This window comes from Pelmatolapia mariae, linkage group LG9 (assembly GCF_036321145.2).
Source record: "Pelmatolapia mariae isolate MD_Pm_ZW linkage group LG9, Pm_UMD_F_2, whole genome shotgun sequence".
Lineage (NCBI taxonomy): Eukaryota > Metazoa > Chordata > Actinopteri > Cichliformes > Cichlidae > Pelmatolapia > Pelmatolapia mariae.
The window spans coordinates 35900110-35922939 of NC_086235.1; the positions used below are offsets into that span (position 1 = coordinate 35900110).

Genomic DNA, 22830 nt, shown 5'->3' on the forward strand with positions numbered 1-22830 from the left:
TGCACCCACCAACATGGTTCTCTGGCACCAGAGCTCACCTTTTTCTGGCCTTAAATACCTTTAATTGCTGATGGTCAGCTGTACAAAAGAAAAAAGGGTGGCACCTAAGGCAGGAGAGACGGTAGGACACGCCCACACAGGCAACTTCAGGAGGAGGCCCTGCTAGGGCTGTAACAACCACATGCAGAGCATATTTAATGGTGGGCCTGATTGAAAAAACTTTGATTTTCAGTCAGCAGTCTGATTCTGTCACTGAACAAAGAGTGACTGAACCATCCCAGACTCTAAACCCAGGATAAAGAAGTTGGGTAAATTTGATGGGGAAGGTGTGCAGGTGGATCAGAGTGTCAGAGGAGACTCTGTAGAAGGACAGAGTCCCAACAGGACAGTCCACATACACAGCTACTCTGTTAGAGATGGAGGAGGAGGAGATGGATGTTTCTCTATCATTGTGCCAGACGGAGTAACCGTTATCAGAGCAGGTCAAACTCCAGGACTGATCATTCCCTCCAAACCTGGAAGCCCTGCTATAGCCTTTCCTTGGGATCCCTCTGCGAGTCACTGCTACGTCAACTTTTCCTTCCCACTCAACTTCCCAGTAACAACGACCAGCCAGGCCATTTTTACACAGCACTTGGCAAAACATATCAAATCTCTCCGGGTGATCAAGATAAGGCTGCTGCTGCTGCTTCAGTACTTTCACGCTCCTGTTGTTGTCAAACAGTTTCAGGTTTTTGTGTGTGGTGTTCAGGTCCAATGTTAGCTCACAAGCAACTGATGGAGGAAAAAAAAGAAAATTAAGAAGTGTTTATTATTTTGTGTAACTGGTGACTTTAGCATATGTTGATATATGAGCAGAGTAGCTAATTAAAGGTTTCCAGAAAACATATGATGATGTTAATTGATACCTTAGTCATAGATCAGATCCACTGTTTTCATTCCACTTTTCTTTTAATTATACCTGCTTAATCCAATACACTTCTGTTTTCTTGACAATAAATAAGGTCAGTTGCGCAAGTCAAAAAATCTGACCACCATTTCTTTTTACTGCATTTAAAAATCAGCTCACTATGGATCCTGAATTGCAGGTCAACCAACTGCATGCAATCATCTTTTGAAAATAAATTCTCGCCAATTTTGCTTTTCCAATGTAAGGCATATGTATTAGTCTTGACATATAGTGTAGATCTCAAACTCCTCCTCTGTGTAAGATACAAACTAAAACATGCAAATCCCAAAGGCAGTCCTCTTTCTTGCACTGCTTGTTTCTACATCTATACTTAGAAAACTACACAACTGGACCAGAACCTGTCTCTAATCCCTGAAAGGGAAATCTGATTGAAATCTATATAATTGAAGCGGTTGTAAAATCTTGGTAGCACACGTCAGTGTTAGCAAACTGTGCTTTGCTATTCTGTAAAGGATGAAGTTAAGTTTGCTTATAGATAAAGTATTTATTTAAAGATAGAGAAGCAATGTGTGCATCCTGCAGCACACATTCTCAGTCAAAAAAAATCCAGAACATCCAATTCAACCCCTTTGAGAAAACACTGGACATATAGCATGTGTCACTTACATTTCCTTAGATCAAGAGTTACCTTCTGCTCTCCACCACTGTCCACCCTACAGGATGAAACACAAATCTTTACTTATTACGAATGAAACAGAATGATCAGGCCTCGTTGTTTTTATGCAATTGTAATTTTTATGTCCAGGATTATAATTTAAGGGATTTTCTGGTTAAAGGTAAAATGGGGGGGGGGGGCACCTGAGAATATCAAGCCTCCAATATGGATCCTCCAATCCTGCAAGCAGCAAATTCACTACAGAGTCCTGCAGTCTGTTATTACGCAGGTCCAGCTCTCTCAAATAGGAGGGATTTGAGCTCAGCGCTGAAGCCAGAGAAGCACAACCTTCCTCTGTGATTAGACAACTTGATAGCCTGCACAAGTAAAAGGGTTTAGCTGTTGTTCAGTCAAATATATAGTTTGACAGACAACAGAGCACAGAGAGGTCACAACAGGCTGGCTAGTAAACAGTTGTTTAAGCCCGGCAACAACATCATTTAAATACAACATTTAAATAGGCCATGATTTCTGAAACTATTCCACTCAAACACTTCTACTGTCAGAAAAAGAAACTTCGAACTGAGGCTACAAATGGCATGCAACTGGCCTTCTATAGCCATTTATGGCTGCTGCCCATCTTCTAATTGGTATTTATCGTGGAATAATAATACCCATGTAACAAAGCACTCCTATTTTGCAACAAACATAATCAAGCGTCTTGCTGAAGAAGTCACGTCAAACTTGTGCTAGTGACCCTAAAAGGAGCTCTGGTACCAAACCAACTCAGTGTTAAGCTGCGTTAATAACTGCTTTTTTATTTTTTGCAAAGACAGCTGTATCCTGACCTGAGAGATTCCAGTCTGCAGTGTGGACTCTTTACTCCAGCAGCCAAAAGCTTCACGCCTGAATCCTTCAGGTTGTTGTTACTCAGGTCCAGTTCTCTCAGCCTAGAGGACTGTGAGCTGAGAACTGAGGACAGAGCTTCACAACTGGTCTCTGTCAGATAACAGTCACACAGCCTGCAAGACAATCTATTACTTTCAATATCCATTTACTAGTAAATGAAGGAGTTATTTTCTAAATATAAAATTATTCATTAACTCACAGAGCTTTGTTGGTGGCTTTGACCACTGGCAGCAGCCTCTGAAGGGCCTCCTCTGAAGCAGAGTATTTCTTCAGGTCAAACACATCCAGATCTTTTTCTGATGACAGTAAGATGAATACGAGAGCTGACCACTGAGCAGAAGACAGTTTATCTGTGGACAGACTTCCTGAAATCAGGGGCTGTTGGATCTCCTTCATTAAAGAACGATCATTCAGTTCATTCAGACAGTGGAACAGATTGATGCTTTTCTCTGTAGACAGATTTCCTCCGATCTTCTCAATGATAAACTTAACAGTTTTATGTCTGGTTCCTGGGTTACTTCCTGTCTGTGTCAGCAGGCCTTGTAGGAGAGTCTGGTTGGTTTGCAGTGAAAGACCTAGGAGGAAGCGGAGAAACAAGTCCAGGTGTCCATTTGGACTCTCCAAGGCCTTCTCCACCGCGCTCTGGTAAAGATGTTTCAGCTTAGGTATGTCTTTTAATACACTGATATTGTGCACGATTGCTTGTTGCTTTTCCAGTAGGTTTACTCCAGAGTTGATAAAGGTCAGATGGACATGAAGAGCAGCCAGAAACTCCTGAACACTCAGATGGATGAAGCAGAACACCTTGTCTTGGTACAGTCCTCGCTCCTCTTTAAAGATCTGTGTGAACACTCCTGAGTACACTGAGGCATCTCTGATATTGATGCCAGACTCTGTCAGGTCTGATTCATAGAAGATCAGGTTTCCTTTCTGCAGCTGATCAAAAGCCAGTTTTCCCAGAGACTCGATCATCTTCCTGCTCTTCTTAATCCAGATTGGATCTGTTTCACGTCTTCCATCATATTTGATGTTTGCCACTTTGGCCTGAACCACCAGGAAGTGGATGTACATCTCAGTCAGGGTCTTGGGCAGTGGTCCTCCCTCTCTGGTTTTCAGCACATCCTCCAGAACTGTAGCAGTGATCCAGCAGAAGACTGGGATGTGGCACATGATGTGGACGCTTCGTGATGCCTTGATGTGGGAGATGATCCTGCTGGCCTGTTTCTTATCACTGAATCTCTTCCTGAAGTACTCCTCCTTCTGTTGGTCAGTGAACCCTCTGACCTCTGTCACCATGTCAACACAGTCAGGAGGGATCTGACTGGTTGCTGCAGGTCGTGTGGTTATCCAGACGTGGGCAGATGGAAGCAGTTTCCCCCTGATGAGGTTTATCAGCAGCACATCCACTGAGGTGGACTTTCTAGGGTCAGTGAGGATTTTAGCTTTGTGGAAATCCAGAGGAAGTCGACACTCATCCAGACCATCAAAGATGAACACTACCTGGAAGTCTTCAAAGCTGCAGATTCCTGCTTCTTTGGTTTCAGTAAAGAAGTGATGAACAAGTTTCACCAAGCTGAACTTTTCCTCTTTCAGCACATTCAGCTCTCTGAAAGTGAATGGAAACATGAACTGGATGTCCTGGTTGGATTTGCCTTCAGCCCAGTCCAGAGTGAACTTCTGTGTTAGGACAGTTTTCCCAATGCCAGCCACTCCCTTTGTCAGCACTGTTCTGATTGGTTCATCTTTTCCAGGTGAGACTGTAAAGATGTCTTCTTGTCTGATTGGTGTTTCTGGTCTGTGTGGTTTCCTATTTGCTGTTTCAATCTGCCTGATCTCATGTTTGTCACTGACCTCTGCAGTACCTCCCTCTGTGATGTAGAGCTCTGTGTAGATCTGATTCAGAAGGGTTGGGTTTCCTGCTTTGGCGATCCCCTCAAATGCAGGCTGGAACTTCTTCTTCAGTGCAGATTTGAGTTTATGTTTGCCAACTTCAGCATGAGTTCCTGCATGAAGACCAATGACAAAATCAATGTAAATCTTTAATTTAATAAATCCAAACAGATATAGTTGTCTGAGATATACCTGTCTGCTTTATTCCTGTCTGACAGCAATTTTGATATCCAAATATTTGTGAGTGGAACAATTTCAGGTTATTTTTTCCTTCACTTATAAAAGTGTATTGAAAATACAGACAGACTGTAAGCTACACAATAAAAACAAAAAGTCTTACTGCTTTGAAGACGGTCAGCTAGCTCCTCCTCGTTCATTCTCCTCAGAAAGTGAAGTGTGATCTTCAGAAATGACTCCCTGCTGCTCCTCTTCTCTTCATCCTCATACACCAGTATCTCATCATCCAGCCTCTCACTCAGAAACCTCTGGAACTCCTTAAGCTCATTTTTCATAAAGGTGACAATTTTCTTCTCAAGGAGCTGGAATAGAGAGATATAAACTTTATGTTGAATATAAACTATCACTGTACCACATGCATCATGGACACTTTTAGTACTATGACTATTTATTAAACGATTCTTGATTTAGTGTCGTAGCTGTGTGTCTGTTTTTACACACCATAAACACAGAGTCCAGGTGATGTTTGTGCTCAGATTGATCTGATGTGTCCCGGTCAATTCTGCAAATGAAAGATGTACAGAGAAAGACTTCTGTTTTCATGGTAATGATAATTTCTTTATGTATTATTAGTTCAACATTAGTTCAATATTTTTTTGTGATTAAAGTTTTTATTATTTTTAAACATTTAAAGAAACAGACATATCAACACAAAACAAAACTTAGTGAGGCATTAAAAAAATCATCAATCATCCAGGTAAGTAAATCCCAAAAGGTTGATTCTGTTCATCTGGACGTTTTCAGTGGGAGAAACATTTCATCATCATCAGATGACTTCTTCAGTCTCAGCTGACTGCAGGTTTCCAACCTTATAAACAGCATGTTTGCACAATGACTGAAACTAGCACCAATGAATGAACAATGGGCTGTGAGGTCAGTTTATGGTCATTAATGGTCATTGTTGTATTATTGTAGGGTCCACCTTACAATATAAAGCTCCTTGTTGTGATTTGGTGCTGTATAAATCCAACAATCCACCTGATTGTCATATTTTATTATTATTATTATTATTATTATTATTATTATTATTATTATTATTTCCACGTTGAGTTATTACAATCAGAACGGACAGGACCGAGGGACAGGACAGAGAAAGAAAGAGAGGTTGGGAAGAGAGTTAACAGAAGGACGAGAAGAAAAACAGAGCAGAATAGGAATAGAGACAGAAAAGACACTGAAAATCTGCTTGATCGCGTGCCGAGAGGAAAAAACAAGCAAAAACAAAACAACACAATAGGGAAACCACAGCAACAACCAACATAGGCATGAGTAATAGTAAATAATAAATAATAAATATTGAATGTTACTGAGCAGCATACATTAATAATAATGCATAATATGTTCAGAGGCAGCAGCTAACCAAGATAGTGTGTTTCTGCAAGTACCTGTGTGTACACCTGTGTGTGTGAGCGCGCTAATGCGCTTATGTTAAGGGGTGGCCCTAGCCTGTTTGGTGCCCTGGGCGAACCCCCCATATCTATCTATCTATCTATCTATCTATCTATCTATCTATCTATCTATCTATCTATCTATCTATCTATCTATCTACTACTTACTTACACCCAACTCGCCCCTGCGGGCGGTTTATCCTTCAAGCTCGGGTCCTCTACCAGAGGCCTGGGAGCTTGAGGGTCCTGCGCAGTATCCTAGCTGTTCCCAGGACTGTGCTCTTCTGGACAGAGATCTCCGATGTTGTCCCCGGGATCTGCTGGAGCCACTCGCCTAGCTTGGGAGTCACCGCACCTAGTGCTCCGATTACCACGGGGACCACCGTTACCTTCACCCTCCACATCCTCTCGAGCTCTTCTCTGAGCCCTTGGTATTTCTCCAGCTTCTCGTGTTCCTTCTTTCTGATGTTGCTGTCATTCGGAACGGCTACATCGATCACTACGGCCGTCTTCTTCTGTTTGTCTACCACCACTATGTCCGGTTGGTTAGCCACCACCATTTTGTCCGTCTGTATCTGGAAGTCCCACAGGATCTTAGCCCGGTCATTCTCCACCACCCTTGGGGGCGTCTCCCATTTTGACCTCGGAACGTCCAGGCCATATTCGGCACAGATGTTTCTGTATACTATGCCGGCCACTTGGTTATGGCGTTCCATGTATGCCCTGCCTGCTAGCATCTTGCACCCTGCTGTTATGTGCTGGATTGTCTCAGGGGCATCTTTACACAGCCTGCACCTGGGGTCTTGCCTGGTGTGATAGACCCCAGCCTCTATGGATCTTGTGCTCAGAGCTTGTTCTTGTGCTGCCATGATTAGTGCCTCTGTGCTGTCTTTCAGTCCAGCTTTGTCCAGCCACTGGTAGGATTTCTGGATATCAGCCACCTCCTCTATCTGCCGGTGGTACATACCGTGCAGGGGCCTGTCCTTCCATGATGGTTCCTCGCCTTCCTCCTCTTTCTTGGGTTTCTGCTGCCTGAGGTATTCACTGAGCACACTGTCAGTTGGGGCCATCTTCGTGATGTATTCGTGGATGTTTCTTGTCTCATCCTGGACTGTGGTGCTGACACTCACCAGTCCCCGGCCCCCTTCCTTCCGCTTAGCGTACAGCCTCAGGGTGCTGGACTTGGGGTGAAACCCTCCATGCATGGTAAGGAGCTTTCTTGTCTTTATGTCAGTGGCTTCTATCTCCTCCTTTGGCCAACTTATTATACCAGCTGGGTACCTGATCATGGGCAGGGCGTAGGTGTTGATAGCCCGCATCTTATTCTTACCGATCAGCTGACTCCTCAGGACTTGCCTGACCCTCTGCAGGTACTTGGTGGTTGCAGCTTTTCTAGCGGCCTCTTCATGGTTCCCATTCGCCTGCGGGATCCCCAGGTACTTGTAACTGTCCTCTATGTCTGCGATGTTGCCTTCTGGTAGCTCGATCCCCTCAGTTCTGACTACCTTCCCTCTCTTTGTTATCATCCGACTACACTTCTCCAGCCCGAATGACATCCCGATGTCATTGCTGTATATCCTGGTGATGTGGATCAGTGAATCGATGTCTTGTTCACTCTTGGCATACAGCTTGATGTCATTCATATACAGGAGGTGGCTGACAACTGCTCCATTGCGTAGTCGGTATCCGTAGCCAGTCTTGTCAGTGATCTCACTGAGGGGATTTAGGCCTATGCAGAACAGCAGTGGGGACAGAGCATCTCCTTGGTAGATCCCGCACTTGATGGTGACTTGTGCTATGGGCTTGAAGTTGGCCTCTAGTGTTGTACGCCACATCCCCATTGAGTTCCTGATGAAGGCTCTTAGGGTCCTGTTGATCTTGTGGAGTGCAGTCAGCTTCTTCAGCCAGTAGGCGTGAACCATGTCGGGCCCTGGTGCTGTCCAACTCTTCATACTGGAGACCCTTGGTCTGCCCTCAGATCCACTAGCCACTGAGCATTGCAGTTATGGGTTGCGTCCTTCTCCCATATGCTCTTCCAGTATTGTTCTGTCTCCAGCCTTGGTGGTGCTGTTCTCATATTGTCTCATATTCTCCTGCCTTCTATCTCTCTGGTGTACCTCTTTAAGAGGCTGGCCAAGGCTGTGAGTCCTTGCTTGGCAGTTTCCAAGGCCTCAGGTATGGACAGCTTCCTGTACTTCTTAGGCACTCCCTTCATCGCACCTTCTGCAACTCCGTTAGTTAGCTAACCTCCCTCCGTATATATATATGTATATATATATATATATATATATATATATATATATATATTATCCAAAAACACAACTGCTTACATTTATCTTTTGCCCGTTTCTCCTCCTCTTCTTTTCTCATTTTTCTAAATTGAGGACCTGATGACCTTTCATCAGTAATTTTGCACTCCAGTATCAACACCCACTTTTTTAATTAGCCGAGTCGGCCACCTGATCCTCTACATCGGAGATACGACTTTCGGCCTCTGTTAGCCTCGATTGGATTGCAGCTACAACCAGTGTTGGGAAGGTTACTTTTAAAATGTATTCCATTACAGATTACAGAATGTTACAGCTGTGGCCATAAGAACACTGTGTGGGCTGTTTTGTTCTGTCTCTTTACTGTGCTTAAGACTCTTTGCAGGTCCATCCCCTAATGAAGAGTAGTGAGCAGCTGATTGGACCATGGAACACATGACCACGTTCAAAAAGCCGCTCTGACAGCTCCCGAGAGAGAGAGCGAGAGAGAGAGAGAAGTGAGCGAGCAAGCAGTTTGACAGCCGACGCGATCCTGGCCCTGGTTTCCAGCCTATACCTTTGCTGTGTGTTTGTGTGAGCGTGTTCTGTGAGAGCAGCTCCTAGTGTATTAACTTAGTGCTTAGGCACCCATAGGCTGAAGCGGAAGGGGTGAGCCGCCTTTTTCTTTGGAACAGTTTTCTCCTGTTTTCCATGTTAGGGAGCGAGGGTTAGTATTTGTCTTTCGTTTGTTTTGTTTCTTTCTTAGGGTTTAGTTAGTTTTCTCTGGTGGGACTTAGTTGGTTTTGTTTATTATTTTGGCCTGGGTTCACCCCGGAGCTATGCTTCACTACCTTCAATAAAATCACCTTTTTTACTCACAGCTGGTTTGGATGTTTGGCTTGGGAACCAGGGCGGGTATTTGTCTCTCTCTCCTCCAACATTATGTGCGTCTCTACACGCCTAGACTAGGGGCGTAACACAGAATACATGCCCCAAAATGTATTCTGTAACGTATTCCGTTACGTTACTCAATGACAGTAACGTATTCTGAATACTTTGGATTACTTAATATATTATCATGCTTTTTACAACTACGTGAATGTACTATTGCTGTGATTTATTACTGTTACTGAAGGTCCGCGGCTCCGAACCGTAGTAAAGGGACCTCTGACAAATACGAGTTCCGTGTCGGGCTCGTAGCCGAAAACTAGCTTTACTTTGTTGTCTGGGTCAACTTTGCTTGCGAGAGACAGAGAGAGGCGTTGAAAGGCTGCTCCAACGGAACTTATTGTTTCCGGAGGAAAACACGAACACAGTGTACAGTCGAGTCTTAATAGCTTACTTACAAATGGGCTCGTCAGGCACTCTTCTTGGCTGCAGTGGTTATTATTATATTTACATGCTTCCAGCTCCCGTTTTTGCTCCGTGACAGCTCGGACTTTTCCTTTCTCTCCCTCCCTCGCTCACAGACACATAACGTGTATGGTAGTCCATTCTCCCTGCAGCACGGACTACACTGCCCATGATGCTACATTCTTTAGAGCAGTAGCATTCTGTCTATTAGCTTAGCACAACAACAACAACAAAAAGGCGCTCTCTCACCCAGGAAACACGCAGAGAGAGAGAGCGTCACCCTGTAATCATGGCAACCGTAACGCTGCCGCCTGGAACAACAGAGCGTAGCTGTCAAACAAACCCAAACAGTCCTGACCCGCGACAATATGAAACAGGAAAATACCGCCGTGTAATCCATTTATTTCAACAAAGTAACTGTATTCTAAATACCACCTTTTTAAACGGTAACTGTAACGGAATACAGTTACTCATATTTTGTATTTTAAATACGTAACGGCGGTACATGTATTCCGTTACTCCCCAACAGTGGCTACAACATTCTTGAGTTCTGCTGTGGCGGATTTAATCAGCATGACATCAGCTGCACCACGTTCCGTGTTACCCTGAGCTTGGCAATCTCAGCAGACAGATCCACAGATTTTTTTCTATTTTCTGACCTTCTTGGCTATCAAGACGAACAGGGTTAACTTTTCCAATAGCAAAATTTGACAAATGCGACTGTACAGTTCGTTCTTTTTGACTGGATGACATATTTTGTCCCAGATTTACTTTCAATATTTCCAGTTTAATTAGATTGCTCACCAACGTCGAGTGGTACAGTAGTAGGAGGTGTTTCAAAGTTTAATTGTCATTCTATTATCGACGGGGGTTCAGCGCTCCTCTACAGCGCAGCCATTCCCGGCATCTCACCACATGACTCCTCAATAGCACAATATTTTAATCCCTTTAAATGTTTACCTGCGATGAGCTGGGTGGTGTCCAAAATAAGTAGGTTGATGCACAGAGTGGTCACTCTTCAAAGGTGTAAAGTTGGCTTCAGGAGAGCCCTCTGCCTGTGGATGGATCCTTATAGAAATAAAAGAGGGTTTCATTTGAAACTTCTCTCCCTAACATTTTCTATGACAATATAAAAGCAAAGTTCTGAGTAAAATAAAGCCCAAAACCTTGGTAGAATTTTACTTTCCAGTATTAAAATGATTAATTTTGATGTAGCCAAACTGTCATATTAGGATTTTAGACCAAAGAGTAGATACTAAAAAAGGTGCTACAGCCTGCCTCAGCAAATGGTCTGATATAGAGAACTGGAGTAAGAATAATTAACAGACCTCGGAGAAAACAGCACCATTGGACTCACATTCATTCTCTTGAAGTCAGACTTTAATTTGGAGCTTGCTGGGAACAATTAAGTGGCCAGGGCTTCAGCCATACATAAAGCTGTCATCATAGGGATTTTGGTGAGACTGTAGAGTGTACAGTCATTGGCAAATGAATGCATTTGTCTGAGTCTTATAATCTTACCAGTCTGCTTTTAAATGGGGTCCAGCAGTTTGGTTAGTCAGTTCATACACTGACTGATGACTGTCCATGGGAACAGAGCTCAGTTCAACAGAGTCTGGCCTCTGCTGCTGGATCCTAACAGTATGGAACAGTAACATCATTACTAACAGCATCATTTGAGCTCATTTTAACTCAACTTTGCTCATTTTGTCCGTTTTTCAGTAAGGGTAACATCCATATGCACACAGTGCCATTTTTAAGAAATGCATTTCATTGAGCACTTTTATCTTACCTTTGATCTGCCTTTAAATGTTTAATATTAACATTAATGGGTTCATTCATGGATCGGTGGCTCTTCATGGAAAAAGAGTTTGGGCCAGACGATCCTGGTCTCCGATGATTCCTGATAGAACTGCCACAAATATTTAGTCATTAACACTGTTGAATTCAGAGTTTTAGACATATGAAAAGGACAAAAACCATATAGTGAGACTTCTTTAGTATATCTTTAGTATACCATAATTTCCTTTGCGATTAATAAAGTATTTCTGATTCTGATTCAGTATTCAACGGATACTCTCTACATGACTAAACTAAATAGAGTCATAATGAATGCACTTAAGTTCCAGGTCAAAACTATTTCTAATATAAATGTTGGAAGGCAAAAAAAGACCTTTCTTTTGTTTTATCAGCCAAAAATCTTTTTTTATATTGAAGTAAATATTTTTCTTGTGTCATGAATCTGTCCCTCTGTTTGTTCGAATTTACAGTTCGTCTTTAGTTTCTTAGTTCTCATTTTTGTTTTTTGTCAGGTAATATAATGTTCCTCTGTTCCCAGAATTAAATTATTCACTTCAGTGTATTAATTAAAATGTTCTTAACGTTAATAAACATGACAGACATATCTACCATATTGACAATGAGGTTAATAAACCTCAAGAATGTTTTTCCGAGTGTTGTGTTCACTAAATGACATAATGATGACACTAAAGTATTTGAAAACCTTACCTGTTCACAGGCTTTGACTGCTCTGCATACTTTGGATCAAACAGCATCTGGAGCTTCTTAACAGACACAGAGCTGTTAAAATAATAAGGACAATAAAATCATTCACCAAATAACTTTTTTCTAGTTTAGGAAATGGTATCATGCTGCTGCTGCATTAATGTAGCTTACATATAAACTGCACTCTTTTTTATTTTGTGTGGCATGTTAGCTTACTCATATGGACCTGTCAGCTGACCTGTAATTCCCATCTCCCCTTTCAAAATAAGAAATATAAGTGTTTAATATAAAGTTGCTGTAGCAACTTGAAGTGTCAAATACGTGAAGGAAGAAGCCAGAGGCTGCTTAAAGAATCTTCTTTGCTTTTCTTCTCTGTGTTTAAGACTCTCAAGTTGCTCTCTGCAGATTTGGCCTTTGTTGCTGGACTCATATTTTATCTACATGCAGCATTTTGAAACTGATTGGTAGTTTTCTGAAGAATTTGTGTCCGTATATGGAAAAGTCAAAGATCTGAAACATAATTCAGTAGTGTTGCCGCTGAATCACAACAGAACTCAAATATAACCTTTATGTGAAGTCAGCTTGTTTGACAATGACATACACAACATCAGTCAAAAGACACTGCACAAAAAATAAGAAGGAAAGCGAGCAAAATATTTGTGCTCCGTTTTATTTTTAATCTGTCCTGAAGCTAACGTGACGTTCCACTGTGAGAACAACATGCTGCAATTAGGCTGCTTAGTGTGAGCGCTGAGCTGTGACCTGGAGTTAGAGATGGTCCTCTCACCTCTGAGGGGCTCCCTCCTGTTTGTGCTCGCACTGATCCATAGCAGAGGCCACACCTTCACACAGACACACGCTCAGTCAGCACAACATTTATGGACAGGTTATTTTAAACTCCAAGGGTGTTACTAACATCATCATTATTAAAATAGAAAAAGAAAATTGAGCTCTTTGTTGGAGAAAGAGTTTTAATCTCGTGTCCTCTGAATCTTTTTGTTACAATTCCCAAATGTTGTACAACACCTGAAAAATGATAAATGAATGTTACAACAGTCCCATCAACAGACGAATGTTTGCTTGAATCTCATCAAATGAAATAACACCAAACACGTTTTCAACACTTTTCAGGCGGGTGAAGAGAAAAGACTCACCGCGTCAATTCAGCTCCACGTTCAGTCACACCGTCGTTTTACCTTCACCTGTACGGGACGCTGCTCATTCCCCCTCACAGGAAGCTCTTAAACACTATCTCCACAGTGAAACATGAGAAACAAAGCTGAGCTATCCCACAGGATACAAAGGTGATTTTGTCATGTCATGTAAAGTTAGTCGAGTATATGTACCTGATTTAATGAGGTTTTTTTTATGGTTACATGATAGAAAATGTAACCAAATGTAACCAACACAAAGCAGGACATGACTGTAACCCAAAACACAGCATAAAGCGGGGCTCGTTTCTCTTCTCGTAACAAATATGGAGAATCAGCCGACCTCCTGCAGCACCAAGGTCTCGATCATAGTGCTTGTGTCATTGTGTTATATGTAATGTCATTGCTGTCTGTGCTATTTGATAGTGTTATTAGTACAAAGTTTCATAATTTTATGGTTTAATAAAAAGATTATTGATCTCTGAACATTGAACGCTGAGACTGAAAGGCTTTCTTCAGCAAACATCCTTATTCAGTATGACATGAATGATGATGTTTAACAGTGTTTCCACAGCAGATCTGAAAGACTGTGCAAAGACCTCTTACTGTAACATGTTTATGATCTTTTATGAGCTGTAAATCCCAAAATAATGCATCTGTCAGGAAACGGGTTCAAAACATGTTTCACTAAAAGACAAAAAGTTGCCAGTGAAGATGTGTTGAAACTGAATCAGGTGGATTTTAAAGCAGGAAAAAGAAAGAATCCATTGTTACAAGAGTCGTGTGATGAAATCCCAGAGATTTTAAGTGTTTCCATCAGGCTGACCCAAGTTTACCTTTTGAAGATGGACTGAAAACCTGGGCTACTGACGCTAATGCTTTGGCTGTTCAATGATGCTGATGCTGATATTTTGGTGGCTATTTAATTCTGTTTGCTGTTATTTATTCATCCTTATGTTCCAGGGAAACAAGTTAGCCGTTTTAAACTCCTTAATCTCTAAAGTGCACACAGCCAAAACCGAGCTAAACACGGGCCATTACTTTTGCTTCAGTGCTTTTTACAATGCCAGGATCAGCCCATACTGATGTTTTGATGAAAACTAGGGACACCCCAAACTCAAGTAGTTTCATGCAGGATTAAAACAGTGTAGGGTCACCACCTCCGCGTCAAATTACTCAGCTGGCTGGATCATGAAAGTTCTCAGGTACCTCTGCAGGTACAGAGGGTTACAGCTTGAAAAAACTTTACTTAAACGTGACATAAACAGGAGTGTAAGCAAAGTAACATCCCAAAGAAACATCTGAGGAAGTGCTGCATAATTAGCAGAGCAACAAGACAAAAGAAGAATGAATTCAAAAACTAAACATTTAAAGAGACCAAAAATAGAAAATCTGTTTAATGACTTGACAACTTCTCATTTGGTTTTTGTAATGTTCAAAAACAGTTCTACAGATTCTACCTGAACAAAATAACACAATATATTTCTACTAGCTTAACTATAATGAAAGCTGTTTAACAGCAACACCTACTCACACGAATATGACTGAAGATTCAGTTTACCTTTGGATGGTGGAAGTAAGAGAAAGTCAAATTATTCATCCAACAATGAGACTGACCAGAGAGGATAAACATGTAACTCACACCCTTCAAGGTTTTTAAGTGTGTTCGCTCTTAACTCTTCAATTTCAAGGACTTATCTCAAGGAAGTGTGATAACAGTCACATGACGACCCTTGAACTCTTTAAACTCATTAAATGTTAACGCTATAAATCTTTATGTGTCAGATCATAACTCTCTGAATTTGCAGTTGGGAATTGATAAGAATTTATTGATATCAACTTATCAGTTCCATTGGGTTGTGCTCTGAGAGTCACCGCCTTCATCCTTTCCCGTAAAAGAGCCTCAGTTTGATTCTGGGAGGAGACACAAACTCAGCCTCATTGGGTCACTCCAGTGTACTTACTGGCAGTGTCAAGCCCAGATAAACAGGAGGCCGGCATCAAGGGTTCAATCAAATCCATTAACTGTCGTGATCCTTCAGGAAATAAGCAAACACGGACGGTACCCTGTCTCCCAGTAGTGGTATCGAGTACCAGCCTCAAGTAGACCTGCAGCTGTGGTTCTCCTGTAACCCACTGATCATCCTGCTGAAGGCACGTGGTTAACTTAAGAGAAGGTGTAAAAACGTTATAGGGAAGAAAAATTCCATCAGACTTACCAACAGGGTGGTTGATCATGATGACACATCAAACCTGAAGCGGTCGTGTTTAATATTTTGTCTTAATTTACTTACAGGAAAATATTCACTGGTCTTTTAGTTGCTCTGTTTTTAAAAACTCATACTCCTTTCTGGATGCTGTTTTGATACGATTCATTAAACTAAAGCCTCTTTCACAATTTGCACTGGATGCTTGAAATGCAGCACAAATATTCACAAGCTGTGAGATGTATTTTAGCTCCTCACATTTTAATGTTGCAGCCACCATATCTGAGAGTGTGCTGATTGACCAGTGTTTAGGTTTTCGCCTCATTATGGCATAGTCACTGTTAATGACTTCCACAGTATGTGGTTGGTGGAGAACAGCCTCATACTTTTTTGCCGCTGCTGAGGGTGCACTACAGCTGAACCTTTGGATGGCCGACAAAGCGGCCAATTGAAAATTGTGTTTTAAATATAAAAAGTTACAAATATTTTAGTAAATGTTGTGAAAAATGACCTGAAAAAACAAGTTTTTTCAACATGAAAACATGAAACATGCAGACAACAAGTACATGACTACATGGAGGACAAGAAAAGACTTATAACTAAGAAGTCATAGAAGAACCTGAACTAGACTTATAACTCAAGGCAAACTAATAATAATACTACAACATCCTTTCAATATAACATAAGAAGTCACAAATATAAAAAAACTCAAAATGCCTGGTCACACACCCAGCCCTGACAATCAAACCTTTTTCATTTGAGGCCGAAATAGAGCCTATTTTATCAAGGCGGCTTTTTGAGACAGTAATCATGGCTTTGATCCATCTAGGCTGGATACTGTAACACACTTTATTGTGGGGTTAGTGATGTGTCCATTAGGCATCTGCAGGTTATGAAATATGCTGCAGCTTTGAACTGGAACAAAACAGTCTCAGCACATTACTCCCATTTTAATTTCACTCCACTGGCTACATTTTAGGATCCTTGTTAAAGTCAGTTTATTGGTTTTAAAGAGGTTGACTCTATTTCTTCTACTTCTTTATTTTTAACGTTTGATTTTATTTTCCATTTATGCTTTTTGTATATGTACTTTTATTTTTTAAAGTGCTTTGTAAATGAAGGTGGTATGGTATTGCCACTGTCAATGTATTTTCTTTTGTGCTTTATTGGCTACAGATGAAAACTGACGACCCAGGTTCAGAAGCCTTAACCAGGAATCAGACATCGACCTGAACACGAGAAGATAACATGAGAGGAAAATAGGTTAAAAAAAACCCATAATAGTGTTAAAAGTTCCAATGTGATACTTACTGTACTAATAGCCAAAAACAATAATTGTTTAGTCTACCAGCATGCTGGTACAGCAACAATGGTATATATTCTTATGAGCTTCAAGTCAGTTTAACAGCTGAATTTATGTGTATGTGTGCAGTCATGGCTGTCTGAGTGGTGTCCAAAAACCGATGTGGGCTTCATAGATAATTGGCAAACCTTCTGGAGGAAACCTGGTCTTGTTAGGAGAGACTGCATCCATCCCACTTTGGATGGAGCAGCTCTCATTTCTAGAAATATGGACAAATTTATTAAACCCCCCAAAATATGACTATCCAGATTTGGGACCAGGAAGCAGAGCTGCAGTCTTACACGCCTCTCTGCAGCTTCTCTCCTCCTGCTACCCCCCCCAAAACCCATCTCCATAGAGACTGTGTCAGCTCCCAAACAGACAAAAAACAAACTAAAAACCAGCAACAAACAACTTAAATATAAAAAATCACAAAGAAAGAACAATACAGTATCCACATCTGAACCAAAGAGTAAAACAGTGAAATGTGGATTATTAAATATTAGGTCTCTCTCCTCCAAGTCTCTGTTAGTACATGACTTAATAACTGATCAACAAATCGATTTACTCTGCCTTACAGAAACCTGGTTACAGCAGGATGAGTATGTTAGTTTAAATCAGGGGTCTCAAACTTAAATGAGCTGTTGGCCGCTGCCGGCACGGTCCACTCATCGGAGGCACTTTATGGAATACCAGGACTAACATTATGAAATAATTAAATACGCTATTAAATAATTAATTAAATGTATCAATAATTAAATAAAAATTGGAAATGACAAGGTGCTTTCCAGACAGCTGAAAGGCATTCAAGCTGATAGCACAATACACAGAATTTTCTCTTCGACTGGCCAGCTGCTGTCTACAAACAGATAAATGACAGATTTTGTAGTTTTTACAGTCAGTTATACACATGTAGTACCACGGCCACAGTTACCGATATCACTAATTTTCTTAATGCTTTAGACATCCCAACTCTTTCTGAGGCTGCACAGGGCTCACTCGATGCAGACTTTACGCTGGAGGAAATTAGAAATGCAATCTGCTCCTTTTCTAACGGTAAAGCTTGTGGTCCGGACGGTTTTGGGATTGAGCTTTATAAGACACATATTGACGTTATCGCTCCCCTTCTACTTCGGATGGTAAATTGCGCAGTGTTAAACGTCACATTCCCACACTCTTTCTACGATGCCCATATATGTGTCCTCCTGAAAATAGACAGAGACGAAACTAATGTTTCATCTTATCGTCCCCTAACTCTTCTCAATTCAGACCAAAAACTAATTGCTAAAGTCCTAACCAACCGGTTAAATAAGCATATAGGCTCTTTAATTCATCCTGATCAATCGGGTTTTATCCCCAATAGATTTTCTTTCTCAAATACTAGATGTCTCTTAAATGCAATGTACTCAACAACACTGCCCAATTCTGCTGTGATTTCACTTGATGCCCAGCAGGCTTTTGATCAGGTGGAATGGAGTTATTTGTTTGCTGCTCTTGACAAATCTGGATTTGGGTCGAAATTTTTGAATATGGTTAAGTTGCTTTACGCTTCCCCTTGTTCCTCGGTCCTTACCAACCATGAGAGGTCGCTCCCGTTCCTCTTACCCCGTGGGACCAGGCAGGGTTGTTGCCTCTCTCCAACGCTTTTTGCTTTAGCTCTTGAGCCGCTGGCCATTGCCATCAGAGCCGATTCCCATATCTCTGGTATAAATTGTGGCACATCAGAGTACACCATCGGTCTGTATGCAGATGATATAATATTGGCTCTTTCAGACTTAAAGGTCTCCCTTCCACCACTTCTTAAACTGATTGACACCTTTGGCCACTTATCAGGGTTCACCATAAATTGGAAGAAGTCTGTTCTTATGCCGCTGTCGTCCGGTCTGGGCCCCGATTTCCTCTCTAGTTTGCCCTTTAAGGTCTCCAATGATTATATTTCATACCTGGGTATTAACATCCCTAGGGATTCAAAACTCCTCTTCAGGCTTAATTATTCGGTTCTAACTGATGAGCTCAAGTGTATGATAGATAAATGGAAACTTCTCCCACTTTCAATGATTGGCCGTATCAATATAATTAAAATGGTTGTGCTCCCTAAATTCACGTACCTATTCCAGAACGTTCCCGTTTTTCTCAGGTCTTCCTTTTTCAAATGGCTGGATGCCGTTATCATGCCTTTTATTTGGGCCTACAAGCCCCCCCGCATCTCGAAGTCTCACTTGCAAAAGCCCACGGACGAGGGAGGTCTGGGCCTTCCAGTTTATAAACATTATTACTGGGCCTGTAACGCCAGAGCCTGGGTCTTCTGAAATCAGCCTATAGCTGATGATGCTGTGGAAGGTGGGCCCAGCCCTAAATGGCTCGAAATGGAGCTTAGCACCGCTATTGAGCACACTGGAGCATCCTTGCCAGCCATCTTATTTCCAAAACCGGCTATTAAAAGTATACCATTATGTGATAACTTTATTCTTTGCAACTCTATAAAAATATTGAATCAAATCAAGAGAATCCTGAACCTCCCGGAAATGTCAACTTTTGTCCTGATCTGCCACAATCCTAGTTTTAAGCCAAGTACAATGGATGCTGCTTTCAAACAATGGCCTGTTAAAGGGTTAACTGCTATCAAGGCTCTTTATATTGACAATCATTTTGCCTCTTTTGCTCAACTTCAGACCAAGTACAACCTCCCTACAAGTCATTTTTTTCGGTACTTACAAATTAGGAATTATGTCAAGCAAGCATTCTCTAATTTAGATACTGTCCCCATACAGCATGTCTTTTACAATATAATGAACGAACCTCCCACCTCAAAGCACTTGATCTCTCGGCTTGTTAATCTTTTTTCTTCAGCAGCCCCCTCTCGCCGTATTAAAGAGGCTTGGACAAGGGACACTGGTTTGGTTATCTCTGATTGCCAAACGTCTAATCCTAAAGGAGTGGAAATCGGCCTCCCCTCCCTGCTTCAAGAGGTGGCTCAAGGAGATGGTCTCCTGTTTATACCTGGAAGAAATTCGGTTTTCTACATCTGACTCCATGGAGAAGTTCAGGAAGATATGGGGGCCCTTTATAGATCACATTAAGAAGAACAGTCCACGACCTGGGTCCTGACTACGTTGTTTTAACTATTGTCATTCTGAGCTGTTGCCCATAATTGTTATGAATCGGCTCCTCCTAGCGATTTCTGGATTCGATCTTCAATGTGGATTGGACTCACTGGATTATGAGTTGTGTGACATGTATACCATTTGCTTTTTTCTTCTCCGCTGTTCTTAATAAGTGCTGGCCGCGTATCCTGTTGTTGGGTCTGTTGCTCTTTTTTTTTCTTTTTTTGTCCTGTTTTTGGTTTTGATTTTCTTTTTGTTGTCTTTATTGTCTGTGTTCCTCTGTCCCGCTGTTTGTGACTGTGTTAAATTTTTTTTTTTTGGAAACTTGCATAAATAAAAAAATAAAAAAATAAATAAAAATTGGAAATGATATGATCCGTGAATTATTCGTAGATGACCGTTAGATTAGTTTGATGCTACCGACACTTTCCAGTTCTGACCCAGTTGTGAAACTTTGGGTTAACTCAGAGAGCTGAAGATATCGTGGATATGCTGACCTCGCTCCATGGTGTACAGTGATGCTTACCCTCATGATTAATATTCACAATAAAAATATTAGCCAAACATCATGAAGTCTGTATGTGTTTCAAATACAGGCCCTTTACCATTTCATAGTGTCGAACAAGCCTGGTACAGTTAAACCCAACAGTATGTGACGGAAACACCAACGTTATCTATTTTAATAAAGTTTATACACAGGTCACGCTGATTATTGAACAAAAACCCAAAGATCAGATGTTAATCAGATTAATTTGCTCTCTCTCCTCCTTAAACATGTTTTTAATGTTAGTAATAATTCAGAATTGGCGACTGAAACACGTATGACACATACGAACATCAGGAAATAAAACCCGATAAATATAACCTCAGTAAATGAAGTCAGTGTACAGCGGGGGTTGTGGCAGTTCAGTACCGCGCTTTGTCGGCGGTAATAACAGGTCAAGCACTTGCAAGGCGAGCGGGTCTATCCCACGCTTTGCCGTGAGACTGGGCTGGGCAGACGTCTCCGAAATCATCGAAGCACTTTTGCAAAGAGGCTCCATCTTGACAAGCCGACCAGATAGCTGAAGATTAAACCACTACATTCTCGGCTAAAAAAATATTAAAACTGAATTTGGTGACACACAAACAGGGTTTTTCCAAGTACAGTTCTGTTAGTTTCCACATGCCGGTTGTTGGCGTAGAGAAACGCCTTCTAAAAACAATGGCCACCAGGCCAAAGCAATGGTTTTGACTCGATCAGCGTTAACCCCGCCCCCTGAGTTTGATGGGTGAGGCTGACAAATTATTTCATGTTGAGAGCTGAAGGAGTTAAGTCTGCCAAAATGAATTAGAATTAGATAGATATGTGTCAGTAATTAATTAATTAATTAAATGTGTCATAAATATTTATTACATTCATTATTTCCCAATTTAATTAACTATTTCCATATTATTATTTCTATTTCTATTTCTTTCTGTTAAACTAATTCTAAAGTAATAATGGCATTTCTATATATGATATTTAAATAGAGATCCTCCAGCTTCAAACTGTATTACCCTTCCAGGACCTAAAGCACCCCTCCAACAGCCAAACCCATCTGTTCTCTGATTGGATTCTTACATTTGTGATTGACATGACATTGACCAATCAGATGAAAGGAAGAAAAATCGGTTGAAAAAAAAGTTGAAATCCACACACAGGCAGGAAACCTGAGCGCAGAGTTTTACACGTAGTTTTTTGCTCTGTACCTGTATGCAGACCTTAACAAAAAAAAGTTGTAACTCGTGTAAATATTTTTTACAAACACACAAATTCTCATCTGTAGATGCACAAACATAAAACTTTAACATATTTTGGTTTACAAGGTTACAAAACACGCATTTGATTTACAACTACAAAATATTTATGACCACAATTTGAGCCCATAGAAGTGGTTCAGCTCCTCCACAAGCACCGCGTTACCCTCAGTCAGGGTTTCTAGTTGGTTAAGTGCTGAACTTCCTGCCATACCGGTCGTGAGTTGTTGTTGCTGAAGTAGTCCTCAATTCTCCTCTTGTACGCTGCCTTGGCCTCTCTGATAACTCTTCTCAGCTCAGATCTGGCTGCACTGTACTGCATACCATCACTGGATATGAAAGTGGGGTCACGCTGCTTCAGCAGGACCTGGACCTCTGTAGTCATCCAAGGTTTCTGGTTGGAATACACCCGGAGACGTTTGTCCACAGTGACACTGTTGATGCAGAAGTTAATATATGAGAGCACTGATGTTGTGTGCACTTCGAGGTCCTGATGTTCAAACACGCTCCAGTCCTGCAGCTGATGTGATGCACCTTCTGGCCAGGTTTCCACAGTCTTTGTGACTGGGGGGGCTTTGCTCCTGACGGGAGTGTGACGGGAGTTGCTGTAGGCTTTATCCAGTGTGTTTCTCCCCCGTGTTGCACATTTAATATACTGTTCAAATCTGGGGAATACTGACCTTAAATCAGTGTGGTTGAAGTCCCCAGCTATGATGTGCACTGCGTCAGGATGGGAGTTCTGCTGACTGCTTATTGTCTTGTGGAGCTCCTCCATGGCCGAGTTAGCATTAGCATCGGGTTGCGAGGTATGTAGAAGGGTCTGCACTTCACAGTCAAATATTCCAAATCCGGGGAACAGTGGCCGTCTACAGTCTTTGTGTTTTTGCACCAGCTGTCATTGGTGTAGATGCATAAACCCCTCCTTTGTTCTTACCGGGGTGGCCGTTCCTGTCGTGACGGAGGACCGGAATTGATGGCTGCAGCTAAGATGGCGGCGCGTGTAGACGCAGCGACCTCACGCTCTCCTGAAAATGCGGTGTTTTGTTCGTCAAGTAAGTGTCTTTCTGCAAGTGTTTTTCGTCAGTCCACGTCGGAATATGTGTACAGTCGTCAGGCTCTCTTACACATTCGGAGAAGCAAGATTTGCCAAGTTT

The 22830-nt window shown here is 41.6% G+C and overlaps 1 protein-coding gene across 1 annotated transcript; it reads right to left on the bottom strand.

Moving 5' to 3' along the window:
* Positions 1-232: 232 nt before the first annotated feature.
* Positions 233-22451, bottom strand: LOC134634198 (NACHT, LRR and PYD domains-containing protein 4E-like). The gene is made up of 12 exons (XM_063483257.1): positions 22357-22451; positions 21891-22257; positions 15311-15410; positions 12881-12935; positions 12097-12168; positions 5043-5103; positions 4705-4903; positions 2674-4477; positions 2414-2587; positions 1769-1942; positions 1577-1623; positions 233-774 (listed from the first exon to the last, which is right to left on the bottom strand). The coding sequence occupies exons 1-12, from the start codon at positions 22449-22451 to the stop codon at positions 233-235; spliced, it is 3690 nt and encodes a 1229-aa protein (XP_063339327.1).
* Between the last annotated feature and the right edge of the window lie 379 nt (positions 22452-22830).